Source organism: Sinohyriopsis cumingii, chromosome 13, assembly GCF_028554795.1.
Source record: "Sinohyriopsis cumingii isolate HCF-2022 chromosome 13, ASM2855479v2, whole genome shotgun sequence".
In the NCBI taxonomy this organism is placed as follows: Eukaryota; Metazoa; Mollusca; class Bivalvia; order Unionida; family Unionidae; genus Sinohyriopsis; species Sinohyriopsis cumingii.
Window position 1 is genome coordinate 16763420 of NC_142973.1, and position 20352 is coordinate 16783771.

Consider the following 20352-nt stretch of genomic DNA (forward strand, 5'->3'; position numbering starts at 1 on the left):
AAGGAATTTTTGGTTTGTGTATGTGTGTATATCTGGGTGAGATTTTCAATATATTTGTTAGAGGCTCCTTTTTTCATTTCTTGATACATATTTTAAAGTACCAGGTACAGTATTCACTGTTTACAGAATGGGGGAAATTGAATATTTTTGCTTTATTTTATCAAAGAGTACTGCTAGAGGACTACCATAACAGTTTTGTGTGATTCACATGTTGATCTTTGAAGAATGGGTACAACCACTGTGCTATCATGACTGCCATCTGCTTTAATGTTCCATGGGTCCAGTTGTGTCTGTGGAGAAATGTGTTAGTATCTTCAGTCTACATGTATTTAGAAAAAAAATGATGTTTGAAATTTGTTTAGAAAAGTTTGCAACCATTGTGTTTGTAAGCCTTGAAAGGGGAAGATTACATGATGTTCTAATTCTATGCTATTACGCTGTTATCTTTAAAATAATTGCCAAGCATGTTCATTAAGAAATTAATTCTTGTATGATGCTGGTATTTTTAATGGTACTGAAAATACTTATGATGTGTGTGCACATTATTTCTTCATACCTCCAAGGCTATATCTGTAACTGATGCTGTACCATCTATGGGTTTCTAGTGTGTTAGAAGATGAAATCACAGTCTCTCCGTAGAACCCAGTTAAGGAGGAAGTATTCACATAAAGACACATGGATAAGTCACCAGTGCATGCAACAGGATGGGATTTTGATCCATTTTGAAGATACACCCAAAGTTCGATAGTAAAACTATAATGAATTTCAAATTTTGTTAAGACATTAAAAAAACGTTCCATAAAAGCAACTTCATAGCAACATGTTTAGAACCTGTACATCAGTAATATTTTGCACTCATGTTCCTATTTCATGTTTTTATAAAGTGTTCAAAATATATCATGGTTTGGGAACATACCTATTTTTTTAATTTTTTTTGACAAAATGTAGAAAATTCAGGCTTTGATTAGAAGGTATTTCAATAAAGAACTAGACAAATATTTAAGTATACATTATGGTATATGTGACATTAATGTCTCCAACATCTGTTTGTTTCTCAGTTAATGTCTTGACCCAAAATAAGCAAACATGGCATTGTTGCATCCTAAAATTGATCATATTGGCACTTGAAAGGTGAAGTTATGCTGGCATTTTAAATATGTTTTATCACTTAACTGCAGTTATATATGTCAATGGAGCAATACTATTTTCTCCATATTAAATAATGTAAGAATACTTAATGATGTCATGAATGACAAAAATGATGTAATATAAAGACAAAATGTCAGAGCTATTCGATTGCCCTTTTATAGCATGCTATGATTGCCTTTTTATAGCATGCTATGATTGCCCTTTTATAGCATGCTATGATTGCCATTTTATAGCATGCTATGATTGCCCTTTTATAGCATGCTATGATTGCCCTTTTATAGCATGCTATGATTGCCTTTTTATAGCATGCTATGATTGCCTTTTATAGCATGCTATGATTGCCCTTTTATAGCATGCTATGATTGCCTTTTTATAGCATGCTATGAGTGCCCTTTTATAGCATGCTATGATTGCCCTTTTATAGCATGCTATGATTGTCTTTTTATAGCATGCTATGATTGCCCTTTTATAGCATGCTATGCAGCAGTTGTATTCAATAAAATCAAAGTATCTTAAATTCATGCTCATTTGGAATGAAAGTTCAAAGACTCAATTTACATGCTATTTTCTTGATTGAGCTTTCAAAACATGCAAATTATTCACTCGTTTCATAAATTTCATTTTAAAGAAACACCCTTCTAAGATCCAATATATTTTATTGCATATTTCAATTAAATGGGAATTTTTCAATCAGCTTTACATTTGTTAAGATCCATGTTCAGGCATGGCTCTATTGTCTGTCTGTTTCTATTCACCTGAGCAAAGGCTGATATCAGTAGGTGTGTGTATTGGTGGAACTATAACCAGCCAATTAATAAGCAACCCTATTACTGAATGTATACAATAATATAATACCTACATTAATACATAACTTCAATACCAAATGACTTTCTTCTTACTCATATAATGCAAAATAATTTGAACCATAACACAGCAAAGAAGGCTATATATAGGACTTGATACAACCATAACACAGCAAAGAAGGCTATATATAGGACTTGATACAAGAGAGTGTGTCTTATGTCTAGCCTAAATAGTCTGTCTACGTTCTCTTTTCAAAAATAAGGAAATGGCCTCTCTACCCTCATAAACATATATACAGCCACAACATACCATAAAAGGGACTTCTCAAGCTGGCCAATTTTGGTTCTTATAATGCTTTCTGATTTGCAACATACATTACATTCAGAGAAATGCAATTTTCACTCATGGTTCACACCCAAGTTCTGTATTTATTTATTTATTCAACTGACTGCATAATCAGTTATGCAAACCGTATGCTTTTTTATGTATAGTTGATCTTATTCATTGTCTCACTGGCATATATTTGTCACTGAATCTAGTAGAAATATAATCTTATAAAAGCAACAAAGAATTTTGCAAATCTTTGATGTCAAATAAAGAAGTTTCACCCTGCAGTCCATTAAATATACTTCCCTTACATAAATTTTGTTCACATTCAGCAAAGCACATGATATATTTGACCACCTAGAAGAAATTATAGAAGCTGTATAGTCCAAATAGATCTTTTACTGAATGTACCATAAGCTTTAAATATACTGAAAAGTCATTTGAAATGTTAAATCCTGCTTTCTATTACAAACCTTTCATTCATTTTCAACTCTATAATGTTGCCCACATTCACATAATCATCATTTCCATCCAGTTGTAGACCCTTGTTGGCATATTCAAGGCAATATACCCGAAGATTAGACCATGTGACTGGAAATGCGCCAAACTGCAATACCCCAACACGTCCTCCTTTTATAGTATCGTCATATACAGGCCCAGAATCAACAATCAGAGTTTCTTCCTGATACAACCACAACCTTTCACAAAAGAAATACTTGGTATCAGTCTAAACATCCTCCGTAATTGACAGATTAAATGATACTTGGTATCAGTCTAAACATCCTCAGTAATTGACAGATTAAATGATACTTGGTATCAGTCTAAACATCCTCAGTAATTGACAGATTAAATGATACTTGGTATCAGTCTAAACATCCTCAGTAATTGACAGATTAAATGATACTTGGTATCAGTCTAAACATCCTCAGTAATTGACAGATTAAATGATACTTGGTATCAGTCTAAACATCCTCAGTAATTGACAGATTAAATGATACTTGGTATCAGTCTAAACATCCTCCGTAATTGACAGATTAAATGATACTTGGTATCAGTCTAAACATCCTCCGTAATTGACAGATTAAACGAGGTCTACCATTATAACAATATCCATGAAATTTTGAATATAAATAAGCCACATACACTTTAAAAAGTCATTAATGATACAAATTCACACAGAAGGTAGGTAGATGAGATGCATGCAGCTATTGTCAATGTTTCTTTTAGCAGATGAGACATAGGTTTCACTTGTCTTACAGCAATGAGGACAGCTTCATCAAAACTAGGGTACTGTGTTAAAGTTTTATGTCAATGTTTTGCAAGTCTGATACAGTGGTAAAGCATTACAGTACACATTACACAGCACTCATTCTTTCTGGAGAGATGAATACATTCAAGCATATAGTAGACCCGGGTACAATTCCAGCTATATTAAAATATAGTAGACCCTGATACAATTCCAGCTATATTAAAATATAGTAGACCTGGGTACAATTCCAGCTATATTAAAATATAGTAGACCCGGGTACAATTCCAGCTATATTAAAATATAGTAGACCTGGGTACAATTCCAGCTATATTAAAATAAAGTAGACCCAGGTACAATTCCAGCTATATTAAAATAAAGTAGACCTGGGTACAATTCCAGCTATATTAAAATAAAGTAGACCCAGGTACAATTCCAGCTATATTAAAATATAGTAGACCTGGGTACAATTCCAGCTATATTAAAATATAGTAGACCCGGGTACAATTCCAGCTATATTAAAATAAAGTAGACCCGGGTACAATTCCAGCTATATTAAAATAAAGTAGACCTGGGTACAATTCCAGCTATATTAAAATATAGTAGACCTGGGTACAATTCCAGCTATATTAAAATATAGTAGACCCGGGTACAATTCCAGCTATATTAAAATAAAGTAGACCCGGGTACAATTCCAGCTATATTAAAATAAAGTAGACCCGGGTACAATTCCAGCTATATTAAAATATAGTAGACCCAGATACAATTCCAGCTATATTAAAATATAGTAGACCTGGGTACAATTCCAGCTATATTAAAATATAGTAGACCCGGGTACAATTCCAGCTATATTAAAATATAGTAGACCCAGATACAATTCCAGCTATATTAAAATATAGTAGACCCGGGTACAATTCCAGCTATATTAAAATAAAGTAGACCCAGGTACAATTCCAGCTATATTAAAATAAAGTAGACCTGGGTACAATTCCAGCTATATTAAAATATAGTAGACCCGGGTACAATTCCAGCTATATTAAAATATAGTAGACCCGGGTACAATTCCAGCTAAATTAAAATAAAGTAGACCTGGGTACAATTCCAGCTATATTAAAATATAGTAGACCCGGGTACAATTCCAGCTATATTAAAATAAAGTAGACCCAGGTACAATTCCAGCTATATTAAAATATAGTAGACCTCGGTACAATTCCAGCTATATTAAAATATAGTAGACCCGGGTACAATTCCAGCTATATTAAAATAAAGTAGACCCGGGTACAATTCCAGCTATATTAAAATATAGTAGACCCAGATACAATTCCAGCTATATTAAAATATAGTAGACCTGGGTACAATTCCAGCTATATTAAAATATAGTAGACCCGGGTACAATTCCAGCTATATTAAAATATAGTAGACCCAGATACAATTCCAGCTATATTAAAATATAGTAGACCCGGGTACAATCATCTATATTAAAATAAAGTAGACCCAGGTACAATTCCAGCTATATTAAAATAAAGTAGACCTGGGTACAATTCCAGCTATATTAAAATATAGTAGACCCGGGTACAATTCCAGCTATATTAAAATAAAGTAGACCCAGGTACAATTCCAGCTATATTAAAATAAAGTAGACCTGGGTACAATTCCAGCTATATTAAAATAAAGTAGACCCGGGTACAATTCCAGCTATATTAAAATATAGTAGACCCAGATACAATTCCAGCTATATTAAAATATAGTAGACCTGGGTACAATTCCAGCTATATTAAAATATAGTAGACCCGGGTACAATTCCAGCTATATTAAAATATAGTAGACCCAGATACAATTCCAGCTATATTAAAATATAGTAGACCCGGGTACAATTCCAGCTATATTAAAATAAAGTAGACCCAGGTACAATTCCAGCTATATTAAAATAAAGTAGACCTGGGTACAATTCCAGCTATATTAAAATATAGTAGACCCGGGTACAATTCCAGCTATATTAAAATATAGTAGACCCGGGTACAATTCCAGCTAAATTAAAATAAAGTAGACCTGGGTACAATTCCAGCTATATTAAAATATAGTAGACCCGGGTACAATTCCAGCTATATTAAAATAAAGTAGACCCAGGTACAATTCCAGCTATATTAAAATATAGTAGACCTCGGTACAATTCCAGCTATATTAAAATATAGTAGACCCGGGTACAATTCCAGCTATATTAAAATATAGTAGACCCAGATACAATTCCAGCTATATTAAAATATAGTAGACCCAGATACAATTCCAGCTATATTAAAATATAGTAGACCCGGGTACAATTCCAGCTATATTAAAATATAGTAGACCCAGATACAATTCCAGCTATATTAAAATATAGTAGACCCGGGTACAATTCCAGCTATATTAAAATAAAGTAGACCCAGGTACAATTCCAGCTATATTAAAATAAAGTAGACCCGGGTACAATTCCAGCTATATTAAAATAAAGTAGACCTGGGTACAATTCCAGCTATATTAAAATATAGTAGACCCGGGTACAATTCCAGCTATATTAAAATATAGTAGACCCGGGTACAATTCCAGCTAAATTAAAATAAAGTAGACCTGGGTACAATTCCAGCTATATTAAAATATAGTAGACCCGGGTACAATTCCAGCTATATTAAAATAAAGTAGACCCAGGTACAATTCCAGCTATATTAAAATATAGTAGACCTGGGTACAATTCCAGCTATATTAAAATATAGTAGACCCGGGTACAATTCCAGCTATATTAAAATAAAGTAGACCCAGGTACAATTCCAGCTATATTAAAATATAGTAGACCCAGATACAATTCCAGCTATATTAAAATATAGTAGACCTGGGAACAATTCCAGCTATATTAAAATATAGTAGACCTGGGTACAATTCCAGCTATATTAAAATATAGTAGACCTGGGTACAATTCCAGCTATATTAAAATATAGTAGACCCGGGTACAATTCCAGCTATATTAAAATAAAGTAGACCCAGATACAATTCCAGCTATATTAAAATATAGTAGACCCGGGTACAATTCCAGCTTTATTAAAATATAGTAGACCTGGGTACAATTCCAGCTATATTAAAATATAGTAGACCCAGATACAATTCCAGCTATATTAAAATATAGTAGACCCGGGTACAATTCCAGCTATATTAAAATAAAGTAGACCCAGGTACAATTCCAGCTATATTAAAATAAAGTAGACCCGGGTACAATTCCAGCTATATTAAAATAAAGTAGACCCAGGTACAATTCCAGCTATATTAAAATATAGTAGACCCGGGTACAATTCCAGCTATATTAAAATATAGTAGACCCAGATACAATTCCAGCTATATTAAAATATAGTAGACCTGGGTACAATTCAAGCTATATTAAAATATAGTAGACCCGGGTACAATTCCAGCTATATTAAAATAAAGTAGACCCAGGTACAATTCCAGCTATATTAAAATATAGTAGACCTGGGTACAATTCCAGCTATATTAAAATATAGTAGACCCGGGTACAATTCCAGCTATATTAAAATAAAGTAGACCCAGATACAATTCCAGCTATATTAAAATATAGTAGACCCGGGTACAATTCCAGCTTTATTAAAATATAGTAGACCTGGGTACAATTCCAGCTATATTAAAATATAGTAGACCCAGATACAATTCCAGCTATATTAAAATATAGTAGACCCGGGTACAATTCCAGCTATATTAAAATAAAGTAGACCCAGGTACAATTCCAGCTATATTAAAATAAAGTAGACCCAGGTACAATTCCAGCTATATTAAAATAAAGTAGACCCAGGTACAATTCCAGCTATATTAAAATATAGTAGACCCGGGTACAATTCCAGCTATATTAAAATATAGTAGACCCAGATACAATTCCAGCTATATTAAAATATAGTAGACCTGGGTACAATTCAAGCTATATTAAAATATAGTAGACCCGGGTACAATTCCAGCTATATTAAAATAAAGTAGACCCAGGTACAATTCCAGCTATATTAAAATATAGTAGACCCGGGTACAATTCCAGCTATATTAAAATATAGTAGACCCGGGTACAATTCCAGCTATATTAAAATAAAGTAGACCCAGGTACAATTCCAGCTATATTAAAATATAGTAGACCCGGGTACAATTCCAGCTTTATTAAAATATAGTAGACCTGGGTACAATTCCAGCTATATTAAAATATAGTAGACCCAGATACAATTCCAGCTATATTAAAATATAGTAGACCCGGGTACAATTCCAGCTATATTAAAATAAAGTAGACCCAGGTACAATTCCAGCTATATTAAAATATAGTAGACCCAGATATAACTCCAGCTATATTAAAATATAGTAGACCTGGGTACAATTCCAGCTATATTAAAATATAGTAGACCCTGATACAATTCCAGCTATATTAAAATATAGTAGACCTGGGTACAATTCCAGCTATATTAAAATATAGTAGACCCGGGTACAATTCCAGCTATATTAAAATATAGTAGACCTGGGTACAATTCCAGCTATATTAAAATATAGTAGACCTGGGTACAATTCCAGCTATATTAAAATAAAGTAGACCTGGGTACAATTCCAGCTATATTAAAATAAAGTAGACCCAGGTACAATTCCAGCTATATTAAAATATAGTAGACCCGGGTACAATTCCAGCTTTATTAAAATATAGTAGACCTGGGTACAATTCCAGCTATATTAAAATAAAGTAGACCCAGGTACAATTCCAGCTATATTAAAATATAGTAGACCCGGGTACAATTCCAGCTATATTAAAATATAGTAGACCCAGATACAATTCCAGCTATATTAAAATATAGTAGACCTGGGTACAATTCCAGCTATATTAAAATATTATGCAAATATATAGGCATAAAAGAGATTTGATCGATAGAGACTAATTTTAAGTTGTAAGTTATACCGGTTTGTCTATTTCACCCTTGCATTATCTTATGGAATCTCAAAGGAAAAGCAATTTTTTAAAACAGATTTGAATGAACATCTTTATTATATTTTAGTTCTTCAACTGAGTAGTCAAAATTTGTTCGCATGAGAAGAGAGAAATAATGATATAAGCTAAGCATGCCTAATAAAACAACATCGTTGCTCTGTAATATCACTTACCTTATGTAGCCTAAGGAGGGTTTATGAATGAGATTCCATTTGTAAGAGTTTCTTGGCTCCCATCCATTTAGATCCGGGTCTTGCCAGAGCAATGTCACCTGACCACTGGTGTCGGAGCTATGCCACAGAGCACTAGCAAAGGTGGCGCTCGGTCCAATGTTGGAATTTATTAACTATAAGTATTGGAAAGATATTCTGTGCAATTATACTGATATATACAATCCATCTCACAACACCTGTTGGTGAAAAATTGTAAATAATATACATTCTTGAAAAGTTTGGCTTTTAGCCTGACAATCACGGAGCCATACCTTCACATTTTGTTACACCATTAACTCATTAGAAATAGGACACATTGTAAGACCATCTAAAAACATACATGATGGCATATTTACAAAGAGTAGATATTTTCAACAAAGAATGAAAGAAGCAAATAAAACTGAAAGCTACTTTAGATATTGACGGTCAGACATGGTTTCATCGCTGTATCCAGGTACTGCTTTTCAGGACACATCGCAAGTCAAACCAAAAACGGAGTGATTAACAGTTAAAATTTTCATGGTGTCAAGCAAGACATATTTTTGTTTTCTGCTCACTCTTCTTCTTCCTCATCATTTTTGATTGTTGAAATGAATACTTGTATTTATTGCAAGAAGCTGTTGTAATCAAAGTACCTATAGTACTAAAGTAACTATATTATTTTTTATGTTCAGTTCTTCAAGCAGAATGAGAAATTTGGGTTGGACATATTCTATTAAAAAAACTACTAGCATAGCTCACTACATAAGTAAAGCAAAAATGGGCATTTTTATGACCGTGCACAATTAGGTTTGTCATTCAATAAATCATATATATGAATACCTACCTTAATTTGCACACCCTTTGTCCCAGCCTGATATGCGTAATTGGTGTATTCCCTCTTCCAAATCACTGCATAGAACTTTCTATTGCTGGTATAGCCAAACACAAGGCCGACATAATCTTCCACAGTTTCGTTACCATTGACATACCATGTTCCTTTATAATTTATCTCACCGTATTCCTGCTTGCCTATGTGGGAATAGTATATTTAAACCAATTTTATGTGTAGAATGTTTATTTTTCTATATGTTTTTGATATATTTCTGCATGCACATTTTAATATTCCTCAATGAAATATAAATGACACCTAATTATTTATACCAGTATTTTACCCATACAAATACAGTCCATCACAAATCGATGTTTTTATTTTGTTTTAAAACAAACAACAGCACAATGAGACAACATACAAATAAATGTAATATACACTAATCCTATGTCTGAACATATGTAAAAATTAATAAAAGTACTGAGTTTTTATCCATATATAATTTATTTCCTTTAAATCTGATAAACTCTAATCATGAGAAAGTCACTTACTAGCAAAAGATGACCTCTAATCCTTGAACTATGTTTTTTATGAAATGAAATTTATAAATACCATGAGAACCATTTGGTAAATGCCTTCATAGTCTGATTTCTCCATGTTAGATACTTGGACAGTTATGTTAATTTAAGTGTCCAGATATTTATACCTCTCCATCGATAGTGCGAGTTACTGAGGGACCTCCAAAAAATTGAAAAACTCAGCTGCTTAGACATCAAGAAAACCATGGGGAGGGAGGAAGATTAGGAAATTGGGCTGTTTAATGACAGAATCCACCTTTTACAATCACATCGATAATAATTGTTAATACTGTACTTTTTCTAATGAAGTTGTTCATTATTCTGTATAAATAACATTTATTTTCAAGATTTCCAACCTGTAAAAGATCATTCCAACTGGCTTCAACAACCTTCACGTGTACATGAAAGCATGTATGTTACGTCACTGCTTTTTGTTTTGTTGATTAGTCTAGTTTTAAATATTATACTAACAAGTCGGGAGTCAAAGTGGCTGGAAACTAGACTATTTGTTGATATACCACCAAACAAGATTCCTTTTTTTCGAAAACTATCAACATTTATTTCATGAGACAATTGCCTACGTCAAAACTCAATTTTTGCATTCTTAAATTAATATAATATTGATGTCGTGATTTCATTGAAAGTAATACTGTAACTTCTTATCATCCTTGTGCCATTTTCTCATGATTTCTAAGTGCCAGTTAAAAAATTCTCTGAAAATTGCTTGCCCACAATTGTCCGTATCTGTGAAACCAAAACTCTTTATTTTTGCTTTATTCATTTCACTTGGTTGCCTTGCTATCTTTGATCACAGTTATGAAAGAGTCAGTTAATTTAAGGTAGTTTATGTTACATACACAATAAAATTAATAACAGTGTTCAATTGATCAAATGAAGTGAGCTCACCTGACATACGACTGGGGCCACTAGATTTTAAGCATGTAGGTTTTGCATGCCTTTCAACTTTTCTTTTAAATTCCACCTCCTTTATTTGATTCAAAATACATAAATAATGGGATAATACAAAGGAGGCCAGCTGTTAATTCACTGCAACAATACAACAAATACATCCACAAGTCAATTATCAAAACACAGTTGGCATTTAATTAGGTTCTCAGAGAAACGCTTGCGGACATAGCTGTTAAGGTAGACTGACACATTTTATGTTTAAATACACATTGCATGTATGATGATTATGCTGAAGAAAAACTAAAAGATAGAATTCAAACACAAATTTTTCACTTAATAGAAATTATTCAATTGACTTTTAAATATTAATGTACTGCCTACATTAGGCATAAGTGATATTTTCACTGATCAAAATTTCCTTGAATATCTTTAATTATGGTGTACTAAAATTTTCCACGTCATATCTACCATTTTTGACCAGAAAATGTGTGATATATCATTTCAGTCACCAATTTTAATCGTGATTTTTTTCAAGTTCAAGAAATAGGTATCAGTTTTTTTTGTATTTTCTGGTTTTAAAAAATGGGATCCACACCTGACACCGCATTATAAACAGGTTCACAAGTTATCAGGGTGTGAGTTATTGAGGGAGTGGTGTATCATGTGTAGGTAAAGGTCAGATGATGCTTTAGTACTACCTATAAGAATGGTCGGCATCATGCTGCTAGCATTCAACTGTTGCACCTCCATGCCATTTCCTTTCACAGTCCATACTGGTAAGGGTGTGCTTAAACCAGGATACAGATTAACAGTAAAATAATCAGCAAAGGATGTGGAATTAATGTAAATGTTATGTGGACAGGTATCATCGGAATCCATCACTCCATCTGCGTCCATGTCTAATTCGCATCCATCACCAATACCATTGCCTGTAACAAAGCAAGTTATTTATGTAACCTAGATAATGATGCAGAATGTTAACATGTATATATGTTCCATCAGGCACTGATGTTGCAATTCTTGAAATTCGTATAAGTTACAACATCTGACAGCCATCTTTTTTAAGAATCTAAATTTTTTTCCTCACATTTTCACTTTTCTGAAAATAAGTAGAATTGAATGATGTTTATACATTTTGAACTCGAGAAACCTGTATGCAATTTAAACTTGTTTATGTTTTGTTGTCAATCAGTCATGTCCTCTGTTAAAAATGAGACTGTCTCTGTCTTCATGCTGATAGAAGAGAATGAGATTGAGACATCATTGCTTAAAGTGTATCAATGACTATTCTGACACAATTGTGTTTTAGTGATCAATATTTTAATGACATATCATTCAGACTATTCCTCATAAGTCCTAATTAAGTTACTTAATTAATTCCCAAAATATTTAAGTTTATTTCACATGCAACAATATTTATCATACAAATACAATATTTATCATACAAATATATATATGAAATGCACAACCATTCATAGAGACATTACTCTATAATGCTAAAGCACAGATTAAGTCCAGATTATCAAATATGCCCTTATGAAAGGAACAAAAATTACTAAATACACAGATTGAAACTTTATAAAAATCATAAACAAAATCCTAACTAACATAAATATTCAATGCTTTAAAAAGGATTATTGATTTTGTTTCTTCAAACTTGTGTTGCCTACTGGGAGTGATACAGTAACTGTAAATATGCATTTTTATAACAACACATGTTACATCAATAGAAATCCAAATAATTAAATGGACATTCAACAGAAGTATCGACTATTTGCTATACCACAAATAATTATCTGAAAATTACCATTCGAATCATGCTGAGGTACATTAATAAAAGGGCAATTGTCATCCAAAATACCATCATTGTCTATGTCGACATCGCAAAGATCACCTGTTGAGGAAATATAATTAAAAATAGAATTATTGGTCAGACCTCTACAACATTACAATCAGAAAATCAATAAAACTATTAGAAACAAACTTTTTCTCCAAAAGAAAATGTATTTGGAAGGTGAAGACTTGAAACAGCTTGATTTATTTGTTATCTGCAATCACTTCCATAGTTATTAAGTAATCAATTATCTAATAGCAAAATCAACTTCCAAAGTTATTAAGTAATCAATTATCTAATAGCAAAATAAACTTCCAAAGTTATTAAGTAATCAGTTATCTAATAGCAAAATAAACTTCCAAAGCTATTAAGTAATAAATTATCTAATAGCAAAATAAACTTCCAAAGTTATTAAGTAATCAATTATCTAATAGCAAAATAAACTTCCAAAGTTATTAAGTAATCAATTATCTAATAGCAAAATAAACTTCCAAAGTTATTAAGTAATAAATTATCTAATAGCAAAATAAACTTCCAAAGTTATTAAGTAATCAATTATCTAATAGCAAAATAAACTTCCAAAGTTATTAAGTAATCAATTATCTAATAGCAAAATAAACTTCCAAAGTTATTAAGTAATCAATTATCTAATAGCAAAATAAATTTCCAAAGTTATTAAGTAATCAATTATCTAATAGCAAAATAAATTTCCAAAGTTATTAAGTAATCAATTATCTAATAGCAAAATAAACTTTCAAAGTTATTAAGTAATCAATTATCTAATAGCAAAATAAACTTCCAAAGTTATTAAGTAATCAATTATATAATAGCAAAATAAACTTCCAAAGTTATTAAGTAATCAGTTATCTAATAGCAAAATCATTTTATTGTATTGCCTTAATGCATAGTCTGCATCAAAAAAGATTTTGTGAGAAAACAGAACTATTATAAAAGAACTATTATAAAAGAACTATTATAAATTAGCATTTACTTTGAATGGAAGAGATCGAGTACGTTGTTACTATGCCAGGGTGTTTGGAGATGAAAAATCTTAAGCAAAAATAGAATTCTTTGCAAGACAAAATAAAATAAGTTTGCCTTATGGATAATGAATGTAACACTGCCTATTATAATTATCAAGATATGGTAGAGTTCATAACTAGCTATAAATTGGTTAATGTAACACAAAAAATTTAAAATTATTATTTTAAATACTGATTGCTAGGAAAACCTACCCAGAAAAAATAATTGTTACAATTATACTTTGAAACACTGCCAAGAACCCTTTTTTAAAGATTTACCCCAACAAGAACACTGAAATGTTTTAGAGAGTACCTGTTCCATCCATGTCTGTATCACACTGGTCTGCATTGGCCACATCCTGGCAGTTGTCCATGAAGTCTAAAATGCTGTCACCATCTCTGCAATTCAATGATATAATCTGATATAATCCATACTTAAATCAATAATTTACAGCCAAAAAATAAACCCCATTTTAAGCTTGGCATCTTTGTTACATTGCATATAATCAATTCATAACTGACAGAGAAAACATTTTCCCTCGATCAAAAGTGAAGATATATAACATGGACTTGAAAGTGTTGGTATAAAGCGATTTGAAAGAGCAATACTGACTGTAGGTAAATCAAATTGTGATCCACCCATGGCACATTAATAAACATATATAGATACTGTCTCAGCAGTAGGCTATTGTTTCTATATCAGTGATCAATTTCCACCTTTTAATCACCAATTTAAAAAAAAATAAGAAAAATATTAATAATCTATGCTTTTTAGTTGCATCAAACATGCTATACAATTTCATTGAAAAAAACCTTTCTACTTTCCGTCCCCCTCTCTTTCACTCTCAAGCGACCAAATATGTGCAAATTTGTGGAGTGATAGAGAAAAAGAATTTGGGTCTGATGAAAGCTTTGAAACTAAACCTTCACCAAGTTAGATACAAAAGCCAAGGTCCTTGGTTGTCTTCATAGCCATATATGTGCATGTTCCATGGGATTTATCTAAAGTGTTTGCAATACAAATGATACAAAGTTGCAATAGCCTTTTGAGACTGCACACACATACTTTAAAAACCTATAGTAAAACTCTAAAATAAGATTATCTTAAAATATTAAAATGTCAGAAGATCTCTCTCCTCCTCTATCTCACTCACTGTGTTTGTTCGGGTCAGGTGGCAGACTAATCAACCAAAACATAAATATAGGGATAGACAATGCAATATGACCACACTGCAAATTTACCACCACTCTCTCTCTCTCTCTCTCTCTCTCACACAAACACACACATACACACACACAGGATCAGGAACACTGTGGCAAGATAAGGGAGATAATCCATGACAAAATAAGCAAACAAGCATAGGAGATTTTTTTCTACAACAATGTCTCTGGACCTGAAATTTACAAACAAACTAACCAACAGAAAGACTGAGTGCCTTTCACATGCGATGCCTCTGACGCATACTCGGGATCACATGCATGGTCACACTCCTCTATCAACGTTGCATCAGATGGCTGGGACATGTACGTCAGATGGATGCTGGACTGATCCCCAAAGACATTCTTTATTCGAAACTTGCTTCTGGCAAAAGGTTGATCAGATGGCCACATCTTCACCTCTAGGATGTCTGCAAGCGCGACATGAAAGCCCTTGACATCAATGTCAACACCTGGGAAGAGCTCACTCTAGACAGGTCTTGCTGGCGACATGCTCTGATCACTGGTCTGAAAGCCGGTGAGGACAAGCTACACTTGCTAGCTAATGAAAAGCAATCACAAAGGAAGATGAAGCAGCTCCAACCCACACCAGATGCAACCTTCAAGTGCAGCAAGGACTGCCACTTCGTATTGGGCTACATAGCCACAGCAGACGCTGCACAACCACCAACCGGGACATCTCTCATGTGCGCACTTCCATCGTCTCTCAAGACTAATAGATGCCAACAACAACAACAACACATATATATATATATATATATATATATATATATATATATATATATATATATATATATATATATACATACATACATACATACATGCATACATACGTACATAGATACATACATACATGGATACATACATACATACATACATACATATGTACATACATATGTACATACATGCATACATACATACATACATACATACAGACATACAAACTTACATACATACATACATATATACATACATACATACTTACACACACTTTCATTAGCAATCAGTAATGTTTATCCTTGTTTGTCTATTCCGAGTTGGGGCCCCGAGTGGCCGAGTGGTCTAAAGCGTTCGCCGTTACGGATCACTGCCATCTCACCTCTGTCTGCGCCGGTTCAAGTCTCAGATTCAGCCAATGTAGATATGTGAGAAAGCATGCCAGTAGCTTCTCGTGGGTCGGTGGTTCTTTCCGGGGTTTTCCCGGTTTCTTCCTCCACCATTAATACTGGCCGCCATATATGGCCTATCGTGTGCTGAAAAATGGCGTTAAACCCCACAACAACAACAACAACAACAACAACTATTCCGAGTTGAAGAAAGGACATGATCCATACATTATTACTATTCAGTTAGAGTTAAACAAGGTAATTATGACAATGGCTACATAAGAAAATGAAAGTCTCATACTTGTCTTTGTACAAGCCAACCACAGCGTCACAAACATCCCCATATCTATTCTCATTCGTATCCTTCTGATCACTGTTGCTAACATTGGGACAGTTGTCACATGCATCTCCGACCCCATCCCCATCACCGGTATCCTCCTGCTGTGGATTTGACTCAAATGGGCAGTTATCCACTGAGTTGTCAATACCTGAATGGAAGAAAAAAACCTCTTTAGAATGGAAAGGGAGATTGAACCAATGTAATGCAAGAATATTTCTTTCTAGATCTAGAAGTAGAAACATTCACTCTCAAGAATACATAAGAACAATTTCATAAATCCACATAGCCTATTGCTTCAAGTAACAAATTTTGTTTTGTAACAAGTGCACATGGAAACTAAATTAGAAATACACAAATGTTTGTGTCATGAATTGTGCAAGAGAAAGATAATTCAACATTATCTTCTTTTCTGGGTGTTACTGGATTGAAATGAAATGCAGATACTCGCCCTCCCAATTCAATTTAAACACATATTGAAATCATATACTTGTGTGTTCCAGATCTTGCACTGAGAAATTCATGTTTTTTCTACACAAAATCTGGACAAAATAGATGAGGCAAGATAAAAAAAACAAATCATAAAACTGTAGCACTGCATTTTTCCTTTAACTTTTGAGGCTGGTCAACAAAGATATCACAACCACTAAATCCAAAGGAAAGCATGTAACCCACCATCTCCATCTATATCAGCATCACATGCATCGCCGATTCCATCAAAATCTGTATCTGTTTGATAACTATTTGTCATATTCGGGCAATTATCACATGCATCTCCAATTCTGTCCTTATCTGTATCCTTTTGGTCTTTGTTAGCAATTGTTCGACAGTTATCCTGAAATAAACATCAAAGACCCTCGTTTCAAATTTCATGACACAATACCACAGTATAAACTTGGTTGAATGGTTGTTCTATGAGGGAAAAGACAACACCATTTGAAATTATGAGAATGTGGTAAAGAGTGACAATTTTTCTGTCTGTCGCTAATTACTACACTCGATGCATTTGTATCGTCCTTTTTTTTCTCACATTGATATTTCATTCTATTTAATCTTCTTTCTTAAGACTCATACCCCCTACTTTGACTAGTTCCACATAAATTGCTGCCTTGGTACTCAAGCAAAAAGGGGACTGATACCAGCATAAAACATGTGAAGTAAGGCATTCAGCACTAAACAGCTACTCACACACATCCTATGGATATGTATACTAGGTGTAAACTAAATCTCAATGTCCGTCTATATATATAATATGAGCACTTTCAAAATGTTTGCCAGCTTTGCAAATTCCTCACTGTAAGTTCCGAGCATCGCTGACAGATACTCTCCATCTTCATCAAAAGGATATTTTTATAAAAAAGATAATAGAATTGTCTCTATTTTGAACTCAGAGAAATACAAGTTAGAGTGTTACGGTTGACCAAACCTACCAATTCATCATATATATAATCATCATCATCATCAGTATCACAGTCATCGCCAATTTGGTCACCATCGGCATCTTCCTGATTACTGTTTGCTACCACAATACAGTTATCCTGTAAACATTAAAGACCATGTAAATGACGCTTTTTATACTTTGGTCTAACAGTGTTATTTATTGACAAGATATTATCTGAATCATATTTAATTATGAAAAAAAATTAAATTTACATTGAGAAACTTTAAACATTGATGAATCTGACATTTTGATGAGCATTAGAAAGAGATGTTGTAGAAAGTTCCTCGTTCTATTAGGGGTCCTACTAAATACAGCTAAGCCTGATAAAGCCCGACAAAGCCTGACAAAGCCCAACAAAGCCTGACTAAGCCACACAAAGCCCCACAAAGCCATGCAGAGTCAAACTAAAAAAGTGTATTTATATTCTTAATTATATTGATGAATAAATTAACCAAGCAAAAATACTGGTTTTCAACATATTTATTCAGAATTAAATTCCCAAAAATTGGGTAACAGACTTCAAATTCAAAATCGAATAATGACAAAGTAATAACAAAGTCTAACAAAATCATACATAAACTATTTATTACTTCATAAATTGTTCATTTAACTTATTATTGAAAGAAAATGCAATTTTCAATATATCCTAATCACACAAAGCCCGACAAAGCCTGACAAAGCCTCACAAATCCTCACAAAGCCTGACACAGTCATTAAAAACATATTAGACATGTGTATTTATATTTTAAATTATACTGACGAATAAATTAACCGAACTCAAGGATTAGTTTTCAACATAATTATGCTGAATTAAATAAATGAAATTTGGCTGCAAGGTTCAAATTCAAATAATAAGAAAATTGTATGTAAAATGTTTATTATTTGATAAATTGTTCATTTGAATGATTATGGAAAGAAAATGCAATATTTCAATATGTCCTAATTATACAACGCCTGACAAAGTTATACAAAGTCCGACAAAGCCACACAAAGTCTGACAGGGTTGTGCAAAGTCATATTAAACAAATGTATATTGTAAATTATATTGACTAATAAATTAACCAAACAGAAGGACTAGTTTCAACATAATTATATGTAATGATAAAGTCTGAAAAAAATCATATTTGAAATGTTTGTTATTTTATAAACTGTTCATTTGACTGATTATCGAAATATAGGTTGACAAGCTCAACAAACCTTTCATGTTTCATAAGAAAGGCATAAACAGCCTAACACAGTCATGCAAAGTGATAATAAAAATGTGTACTATTGCTGTATGGTGTTTTTGCCACATAAATTACAAAAGAAAAATATGTTGGATTTACTACACACACCATAATGAATGACTGGGAATTGGGAGACAAATTCCAACTTCAATGCATCTCAGACAAGGCATTCAGAGCCTGGCAAAGTCTTAACTGGAATGTTTATTATTTTAAAATGCCTGCATATTGACATAAATGGTTATTTTTCACACAGGCACACACAATTTAATGGCATAATATAAATGTGTTAATTAAATTAAAGGCAGCACCGTCCTACTCACCTACCTGTGATTGTAACAGGCGTTGATATGTGTTAATGGATTACAGTAGCACTTCACTACCATATGGTGTAAATTTTATATCAACAGTTGTTGTTGTGGGGTTTAACACCATTTTTTAGCACAGGATAGGCTATTATATCAACAGTATATAATTTCCAGTATTGTAAGTTTAAAAACGTTTCTGTCATTGTACTGAGTTAAAAAGATAATAAAAAGATAATGATCATAGATAAAGCAAACATTTTCTAATTCTGTTATATTTATTGATAAAAATTTTGTATCAACACTATATATTTTCAAATATTGTAAGTTATTGCCATGTATTTGCCTGTCGTGATCCTGTCATTAATTTCCTCCCAACACTTAACATAATTAAATATTTGTATAAATTGACACGAGGATGTTTCACTGTAAAACAAAAGGAGAAAGAGTATAATTAACAAATATGAAAATTCAACATCTATTTGGGAAGATATTTATATAAACTTACACTAACTGTCATTAAACATTTTAGAATGTTACAATATTGTACAAATAATGATAAGAAGAAAATGTTTGAGAAAATGCATGATTTAATATTTAACATAATTCACAATAGTTATATATGTCTTTGTGCATCTTTTGTTGTGTTTAGTAGGACTGATACATCTTGGGGACGAAACTTATTGGGGACAACTATGTCCATAGTCAAAGAAACAATGCGATAATAATGAAAGCTGGTAACCACAAAACCTTTTATAAAGGGGTATACCAAAACAAAATATTATATCCTTGCTATTATTTGGAGAAAAAAATAATTATCTTGAGAATAAGAAAAGAAAATAT

The 20352-nt window shown here is 32.6% G+C and overlaps 1 protein-coding gene across 1 annotated transcript in view; it reads right to left on the reverse strand.

The window, feature by feature from the left end:
* Positions 1–20352, reverse strand: part of LOC149784989 (uncharacterized) — a 73419-nt gene that overhangs the window by 17965 nt on the left and 35102 nt on the right. The window contains exons 21-30 of the mRNA XM_089978669.1: positions 17971–18078; positions 17216–17375; positions 16505–16691; positions 14193–14278; positions 12831–12917; positions 11722–11952; positions 9552–9736; positions 8687–8859; positions 2754–2978; positions 557–753 (exon numbers count right to left, since the gene is read on the reverse strand). Of these exons, the coding sequence (XP_089834795.1) occupies positions 557–753; positions 2754–2978; positions 8687–8859; positions 9552–9736; positions 11722–11952; positions 12831–12917; positions 14193–14278; positions 16505–16691; positions 17216–17375; positions 17971–18078 (1639 nt within the window). The remainder of the gene's footprint in view (positions 1–556; positions 754–2753; positions 2979–8686; positions 8860–9551; positions 9737–11721; positions 11953–12830; positions 12918–14192; positions 14279–16504; positions 16692–17215; positions 17376–17970; positions 18079–20352) is intronic.